Raw genomic sequence first — 9,123 nt, 5'->3', positions numbered from 1 at the left:
TGGGATCCACCTCAACTCAACTATTCCTGACTAATTCCAACAGCATTTCCTTTCACTATCGCCCGGAGTGCGCTCCGCCCTCACACCCATCAGGGAATGTGATTGGTCAGTGTCCTCTCCCTCAAGCACTGCTGCGCCCTCTGATAAGGAATCCGGCCTCTGATAGGGAGCCATGCCTGTCTATCACAAACGAAAGCACAGCCTCGAAACAAAGAGGTCCTATAGGACCGCCCACATTCCGCCCGGCCTGTTCTATGACCGGACTCTGGATAGGCGGAGGCCGCTGTCGGTCAGGGCAGTGGGTGGGATTGGAGAGTGGCTGCTAAGAAGCCAGTGGGTGGGATATGGGTAAACGGGGAGCTGGGTGTGTGTTCCGATGAATGTCGGCCGCTTTGAGGAATATTATAGCCGTTGTGCTTGAGGGGACATCGGTGAGGGGGATATCTGGCGGGGAGGTGTGATTGTCTGCCGAGTCGTTGGCCCCCATTTCTTTCAAAATGGACGAAACCATTTACGGTAAGTGGGCTACGGAGAGCACCAACAAAACGGGGTTATGGGGTGTGTATGACTTAGTGAATGGTCAGGTGTCCTTGTACGGACTCTGTTCCCGGGCAGAGCGCAGAGTGCTCCATGTTGGTGTCGGGGAGGGGTGATACTATTGTGTGTGGAGAACGTTCCATTTGTTCCTGGAGGGGGGAGGGTAATGGTGCAGTCCTGATGTGGTGAGGGAAGGCTGAGCGCTGTAACCGGCTAGCACACCTGATTGTGGGGGGGGCGGCTCGGGAACCCTGAGTATGGAGGACACAGTCCTCCCATCACAGAACCCCCCCACCCCATGGCTCCATCCGGTCCCAGCAGTCAGTGTGTGATCATGGCTGCTGTACAGACAGTCCACTGTGTCCATAGAGCATACACCTCAGCCAGTCCTGCCTCATAACCACTGACCCCAGTCATCTCTGTTAGGGGTCCTTCTCCTGAGTGGCTCATCACCAGGGGACTTCTTGCTTTACCACTATGGGCCCCCCCCCCTGTTTGCAGGTGATGCCATGGCGAAGGAAGGGGTCCCTTCTCGGGTTGATCACCATGGCGAAGGAAGGGGTCCCTTCTCGGGTTGATCGCCATGGCGAAGGAAGGGGTCCCTTCTCGGGTTGATCGCCATGGCGAAGGAAGGGGTCCCTTCTCGGGTTGATCGCCATGGCGAAGGAAGGGGTCCCTTCTCGGGTTGATGGCCATGGTGAAGGAAGGGGTCCCTTCTCGGGTTGATGGCCATGGTGAAGGAAGGGGGTTCTTCTTCCTTGGTAATGCCATGGAGAAGAAAGGGGTACCTTCTTCCCAGGTGTTGGCAAGAGAAGAGGGGTCCTTCGCCTCGGTTGACCTCCATGGTGAAGGAGCGTTGCCCTACTCCTGGTGACTGCCAGTATAAAGGGGCTTTATGGACCACTGATGTTAGGAAACCACACGTCTTTCTTTTTAAGGTTTATTCCCTACTGTTGAAAATAATGTGATATAGTGATATCACCCCGGTGTCATTTGTACAGAGTACACCACATGCCTTTTTTCTTATTCCTGTATCTCCACTTCCTATTCACACTAACATGCCGGTTCTAGTGTTTGCACCCATGCGATCTGATTCCTGTCCGAATTTGCAGTTCCCACTGCGATATGCAAACTGATTTGGGGGTGTCATTAATTTTTAATTGACACTCCCAGCAGTTTGCAGGGAGACATGTGATGCGGGAACCCGCAGTGGATTCGCAGGGTTTCCACATCGCTGCAGTCACAGTGTGAACCAAGCCTTGCACACAATTGTTTATTACGTGTTACCTTTCTGCCAGGAGGACCCAACATTTATTACATCAGTACCGCCTGGAAGGGCCCTCAAGCCGGCCGTAGACAGTTTGAATCTCTGCCGGTTCAGCAGGAACCAGCTGAGACTCGAACCTTGTGTGGGCAGGCTGAATGTACCCAAGTTAATCCATCAAATTAGGTACAAACAGCCTGCCTGATTTTACATGCGATTATCGCTAGTGGCTGTTATAGCCGCTACCAATAATCACTGTGTTCTCCCGGAGGGGTTGGCTTCCCCTGCTGGGAGAACACAATGGCTCGGTGGGAGGGTTTCTCCTGTCAGCACTGTCTGTGTTGATGGAAGAATCAAGCAAATTTCTTTCCTGTAACCCGGGGTTGCAAGAAAGAAATTCACTCTGTCTATGGCCGGCCTTATACTGTGTAGGGTCGGGTGTTATCGGGATCTGCTCTGGTAGTTTGACCAGTAATGATGGACATCTTTCTACAAAAGACTGCTAGCATTAGGTGCAGTAGGGACTTGTCTTTGGACGGCAGAGACAAAAGGCAGCTTTTCCCTTTTTACATTTTAGCCAGATGATGCCAGCAGAGGGATGTTACTTGTGGGGATAGAAGTAGAATGCCTACAGGCTCCGGTAATGAAAATCATCCCTGTTTTGTTGCACTTTCACAAGTTTCTATGTGTACTATCAATAATCTTGCCTTGTCACGTGCTGTCGTTGTCATCAGTAGGCCCTATTACAAGGATCAATGCATGACTTGTGCCAGTGTGCCGCACAGATACAGAACTAGAACTGCACACGATTAATTGTCAAGAATAGTTATCACATTTATTTATTTTTTTTTTTTTTCCTGTTGCGATCTTGACAAAAATGTTTCATGATTCTTGCTATGTAAAGAATTCTCTCTGCACTTCTGAAGCCATCAAAAGAAAGGAAGAAAAAAAAATGGGCAGTCTGCCAAGAATCACAACCTTCTTAGCAGTGGAACTAAGTCTAAACATTGTAACGATTTGCCAAAGGAATACACTTTGTGTGTAAGTGAGGAAAGTTTAACCACTTAAACACTAAACCTTTTTCTGACATTTGTTGGTTTCAAGTTAAAATCATATTATTTTTTTTTTTTTTTTGCTAGAAAAATTACCAAACATAATAAAAAAAAAAAAATATATATATATATATATATATATTACATTTTTTTTCTTTTTTAGTAGAGAATAAAATGGTGGTTGTTGGAATATTTTGTCACACTGTATTTGCGCAACGGTCTTTCAAATGCAATTTTTTTGGGAAAAAATTACTTTAATGAATTATAAAAAACTAACCAGTAAAGTTAGCACATTTTTTTTTTTTTTTTTTTTTTTTTTGTATAATGTGAAAGATTTTATGACGTGGGAATCGTGATCCTTTTTGTTCTAAGCAAAAAAATTGTGATTCTCCTTTTGGCCAGAATCGTGCACCTCTAGCTAGAACCATTTAAAACAGTGGCTAACCTGTGTGCGCATTGACATAATAAAAGCGTAGATGTAAATGGGCTTTAAGCCCCTCCTACACTAGCCCTCCTTCATGTAAGCTCAATCTCTCATTTTCATTCTTGCTGCTTTTGCAACAATATTCGCTACAGCAGCAGATGATGCACCATGGGATCTGTGGAATTCAACTCCATTTTCTATGGAAAGCTTTCAGGTTGCTTATATTGTGGTTTCACACAAACTTGTAATTTTTAAAGTGGAACTGTAGGCAGTTTTTTTCATTTCGGGTAGGTAAGGGAGGGTTATAACCCCTGTAAGATTTAGCTATCTATTATTTTTTTTTTTTTTTTTTTTTTTAACCGTTCGTGTCTCCTTTGGGAAAACTGCCATCGCTTCCTGTCCCATAGCTAAAACAGGAAATGAGAAGAAAGCACAACAAATTAAGGAAATCTCTTAAGGACCAACAGGTGACCAAAACTAGTGTGTCCCCATTGGAAGATTTCCCCTTTATTACTGTCCTGGGGGCAACCCAAAATTAGGGATTTTTTTTTCTTTTACATTCACTTTCAATGAAAACAGGACAGATAGAGAGGGTGAATTTCCCTAACTGAGGCACAGTCACCAATATTGAAGCGGAGTTCCACACAAAAATGGAGCTTCCGCTTTTCGGAACCCTCCCCCCCTCCGGTGTCACATTTGGCATCTTTCAGGGGGGAGGGGGGTGCAGATACCTGTCTAAGACAGGTATTTGCATCCACTTCCGGCATAGACTCCCACGGGAGTCTATGCCTCTTCCTGTCCCTCCGCGCTGTCTGCTGGGAAACGCACAGCTCCCAGGAGATAGCGGGGACCAGTTACGATGCGCAGCGCGACTCGCGCATGCGCAATAGGGAACCGGGAAGTGAAGCCGCAATGCTTCACTTCCTGATTCCCTCACCCAGGATGGCGGCGGCAGCTGCCGAGAATCGAGCGGGTTATCGGCGTCGGCTGCCGACATTGCTGGACCCTGGAACAGGTAAGTGGCCATGTATTAAAAGTGCAGTATTTGTAGCTGCTGGCTTTTAATTTTTTTTTTTTTTTTTTAGTTTATGTAGCTGGACCCCCTCTTTAACCTAATTGGTGCTCTAATTCATCTCCACTCTGTCCAAAAGTTAAAAAAAAAAGTGGTGTCTTTAGTTATACTTTAGCATGGAATTTTGGGTCTTCAGCTAGCTGAAAAATTGTTTGGGTTCAAGTAATTAGGGAGTGCAAAGAACAATTCTAAGCAAAGGGCAGCTAAGTCAGAGTTCACTTTACTGTTGTCAGAGCATGAGATACATTTTAATTGGTTGCTGCCCATGCCAACTTTTGTTAAGCTTGTTGACGCTGTTTAGCAGCCTACTCATTTTTCATTGTGACGTTTATTGCATTGCATTGTATGTATATGTATTGTGCATTACTAGGGGAAGGGAATGTTCCCCCAGAGTTGTATTGTTTGAATAGTGCTAACGTTTTGCGGAGAATGTGAACCTCCTATTGGGTACACATAATAATCTTCATTACAACATGGTTATATTGTGCTTCATTTGATACGAAATAATTGAAACTGCACCAGTTCGATGATGTGTCTATACTCCTCTCCCTCAGCCCTGACTGCCATATGAAGTAGGATCGTGTCCTGACTTATCATTTGTGTGCATGGGACAAGGATGACGCGCATGTGTTGTGTGCCGCCGCTTAGAATAATTTAAAGGGGTGTTCCACACTTTAAAAAAAAAAAAAAAAAAGAGAAAAAGAGTATGTTGTCACAATTTAAATATGGGTGGAATATGAAACCTGCTGTGAAAGGTGGACTTGGACTTATTTTATTTCAGGTACTTATATAGCGCCGTCAATTTACACAGCGCTTCACATATACATTCACATCAGTCCCTACCCTCAAGTAGCTTACAACCTAAGGTCCCTAACACACATTCATACATACAAGGGCCAATTTAGACAGGATCCAATTAACCTACCAGCGTGTATTTAGAGTGTGGGAGGAAACTCGCACAGGGAGAACATGCAAACTCCAGGTAGATGGCATTGAGGTCGGGATTCGAACCAGCAACCTTTTTTGCTGCTAGGTGAAAGTGCTAACCACTACACTACTGTGCCGCCCACTTGTTAATCTGTCTCAGAAGTACAGTTCCTGCGGGCAAGGTATCACAAATCTACCACATGGTGAGATAACTGCTGGTACCAAAGTGTGTACATTAATACTGAGAGGGCCTGACCCAAGCCATGTCCATAAAGTCGAAGAAGTACTGTAACTGAAAAGACAGCAAAGACATCCAGCAGAATACTATTTTGTTGCACCAAAATATTCTTGGGGCTTAGGTGGCCCATATGTTGGTCCATTTTTTTACGTTCAGCCTACAGTTAAATGAAAAACTGATCTGATTCCCCCCATCCACACATTTTAAGTTTATGGGGGAAGCCTTCCACTGAGCTATTGTATTCTGACAGAGGGGAGACTTCCCCACCACTAGAATACCGTATATACTCGAGTATAAGTCAAGGCCCTAATTTACCACAAAAAAATGGGAAAAACGTATTGACCCGAGTATAAGACAAGGGTGAGAAATGCACAGCTACTGTAAGTGGAAAAGAGGATCAACAATACCCATTTGCAGCCTCACTGTGCCCATTTGCAGCCTCACTGTGCCCATTTGCAGCCATAGTTCCCCCGAACTTCAAACTCGGTAGTTAAGGGTTCCTAGCAGCAGCTCTGAACCCAAAGGGTCCCGAAATGACATTGCTGCAGATGGACACAGTTGACCGACTTTGGGGCCCCGTATCTCGGGGCCACTTAGTGCTAGGAACCCCAAATTTGGTGTGCAAACCCAGTGGAACTAGCACCATAAAATATCCAAGTGCACCAAGTGGCCCCGAGATACAGGGCCCCAAAAATCGGTTCAGAAAATGTCAAGCACTTTTCTGCAGCAGAGAATGACATTTTCCGAACCGATTTTGGGGCCCCGTATCTCGGGGCCACTTGGTGCTAGGAACTCCAGCTTTGGATATGTTGTGGTACCAGTTCCAGCACCAAGTGACCCTGAGATACAGGGCCCCAAAGTCGGTTCGGAAAATGAATTTTTTTTTTTGCTGCAGAAAAGTGCTTGACTCGAGTATAAGTCGAGGGGGGCACTTTCAGCACACAAAAATGTGCTGAAAAACTCGACTTATACTCTAGTATATACGGTATACTGATCAGCGCTGCAGGCAATAGCCTGCAACGATGATAAAGCAGGTAAAATCAGACAGGGCGGTTGTACAGAGGTTGATTGACTTCTGTATAACCACAGTGCCCATAGGTGGATTGAAATTTGTCCAGTCCCTGCTGAACTGACCAAATTTTGATCCTTGTATGCCAAGCCTTACTGCACTTTGCACATTCTAGTTGCTCTTGGTAGATGATCTTTGAACAATATACATCCTTATTGAACAAGTCCTTGGTGTGATGCTGAAGGAAGGGTGTTTTTGCTTATGGTTAGTGTGTGTGTGTATATATAATGTGTGTTTAGTATTTTTAGCTTTGATGGTTGAAATGCCGCATACTGGGTTGAGGACTGGTATCACCCATTGTATGCTTTCTGTAAAACATTGGTGCGATAATGAGTTCCCCTAACAAGCATACCTACTTCATGTCTTGCCACCTCGCTGATTAGTTTACCTTGCAGTCTGGTATTCTCATGTACTCGTCTCTTTGGCAATTAGTTTTTTGCCTCCCCAATCACTCAGGGGAGAAAAGGTGCAGCTGTGTATAATTCGTGCAATCATTATAGCACTCAGATGTATAATATACCCCGAGGCTGTATAAAATAAACAGTATTACAAAATATTCCATAGTGATTCAGAAAACCAAGACGTTTATTGGCACCCGGGGAGCTGTGTCAGTATCTGGAAGCATGACCCAACCAGATTGTGCTTACATGCCCGTGTGCTCCAGGGTAGGAAGTGGTGAACTTCAGTGGATACCAGTAATATTTCTGACGTCAGGTTATGTAATCTTGCTCTTTGCAGCAAAGTAGTTAAAGAACATTGTCTCAATTTTCCTGGCAGCTGGGTCTGCTGGGATTTGAACTTAAAGCATTTGTTACTCCAACATTTCATATTCCTCATTTGTGCTTGCAGTACCATGTACTGGTATGAGAAAATATCCTGTTCTCTTTGTTTTGCTTCCTTTGTGTAAAATCCCTGGTGTTTTTGCCAGTCCTTCTGCTTTCCTATTAAAAACTGACCACACTAAGCAGGAGAGCACACTGCTCAGTTCTCTAGCTGTGCTAGGAACTATCCAAACAAAAATAATTTGCCCCCTTATCACGTGATCAGCTGTCAGCCAATGACAGCTGATCACGTGTGTAAACAAAATTTTGGTAATCCATTTTTTCTTCTCACGCTGACAGCGTGAGAAGAAAAAAATGCCGATCACCGGCCATTGCCACCTGCCAGTGCCACCTATCATCAATGCCCACGAGTGGTGCCAATCATTGCCTCATCAGTGCCACCTAGCAGTGCTGCCTTTCAGTGTAACTTATCAGTGCCCATCACTGCCACCCATCAGTGCCCACCAATGCCACCTATCAATGCCCTTCAGTGCCACCCACCAATCAGTGCAGCCTTATCAGCATACATAAATGAAGGAGAAAAATTACCTGTTTGCAAAATTTTATAACAAAATATATATATTATATTATATATAATTTTTTTAACAAAAAATAAAAACCGCAGAGGTGATCAAATACCACCAAAAGATATCTCTATTTGTGGGGAAAAAAATGATAAAAATTTAATTTGGGTACAGTGTTGTATGCCCAGTAAGCAAGTGGTTAAAGAAGAAGTGTGGGGTTTGGCTTTTTTCCGAATCTTCGATGTATGCAGCATAGGTCCAAAGTTGCATCTGTCCTCCCTGCTGGCTGTAACACTGAGAACTGATGCAATCAAACACTGCCGATTGCGCTATTGTCAGGGCTCCCTGAGCAGAGAGCTGGTGACTGTCAGTCACTGTTGTCTGCTCACTGAGAGGCGGATCCCAACTTCATTGTCACAATCTTGCCTGAGCGTGGACCGGCTCTGTGGTGTCAGCGGGCTTTAGCCCACTGTCTGCTGAAAATGGGTCACAGGAGTGCAGAATAAACTGCACTCCGCGACCGCGCAACTATCAGTTAAAGCGACACAGTGCCGAATTGCAAAAGGTGCTCTGGTCAGGAAGGGGGTAAATTCTTCCGGGGCTGAAGTAGTTAAGGAAAAAAGGGTTTTGTCTGAACACACAGTTTAAAAAGGTTGTAAACCTCTCTGTGGAAGTTGTACCTCTAGGTAAGCCTAGAATAAGGCTCACCTATAGGTACTGTAAATATCTCCTAAATGTGCGCTGTTTAGGAGCTATTTACTGTGATTTGTGCCAATGATATAATCGGTGCATTTGCTGTGAAGAAACGCCCGCCCCCCCCGTGCCGTTTCTTCACAAGCGAGTGCCATGACTGGCGGCACATGCGCGGGAGTAATGTCACACAGCTCTGACCAGTCTCAGAGCCGGAGTCCGCGGCCCTGGAAGGAAGAGGGGCGACCATGGATACGGCCTCCAGGGGGACAGAGAGGGCTTCGTTTTGTAGGTAAGTTTCACATAATGTGCTAGTATGTGACGCCTACTAGCACATTATGATTTTAATCTGCAGGGAAAAAAGAAAGAAGTAAAACCCATCAGGGTTCCTCTTTAAGGCTCCATGCACACTGGAGCTGATAAACTGCAGTTTATTGGAGTTTTTTGGCTTTTTTTTTTTTTTTTTTTTTAAAAAGCCCATAAACTCCATTCTATGTTATCCTAT

General features: G+C 45.0%; 1 protein-coding gene across 1 annotated transcript in view; it reads left to right on the top strand.

The window, feature by feature from the left end:
• Positions 1 to 281: 281 nt before the first annotated feature.
• The window catches only part of CYTH2 (cytohesin 2), an 80,419-nt gene continuing 71,577 nt past the window's right edge, over positions 282 to 9,123 (top strand). The window contains exon 1 of the mRNA XM_073602766.1: positions 282 to 516. Within this exon, the coding sequence (XP_073458867.1) occupies positions 498 to 516 (19 nt within the window). The 5' untranslated portion in view covers positions 282 to 497. The remainder of the gene's footprint in view (positions 517 to 9,123) is intronic.

This window comes from Aquarana catesbeiana, linkage group LG10 (assembly GCF_042186555.1).
Source record: "Aquarana catesbeiana isolate 2022-GZ linkage group LG10, ASM4218655v1, whole genome shotgun sequence".
In the NCBI taxonomy this organism is placed as follows: domain Eukaryota; kingdom Metazoa; phylum Chordata; class Amphibia; order Anura; family Ranidae; genus Aquarana; species Aquarana catesbeiana.
Note: the sequence above shows the minus strand (reverse complement) of the source record. Positions and strands in the feature narration are given on the sequence as shown.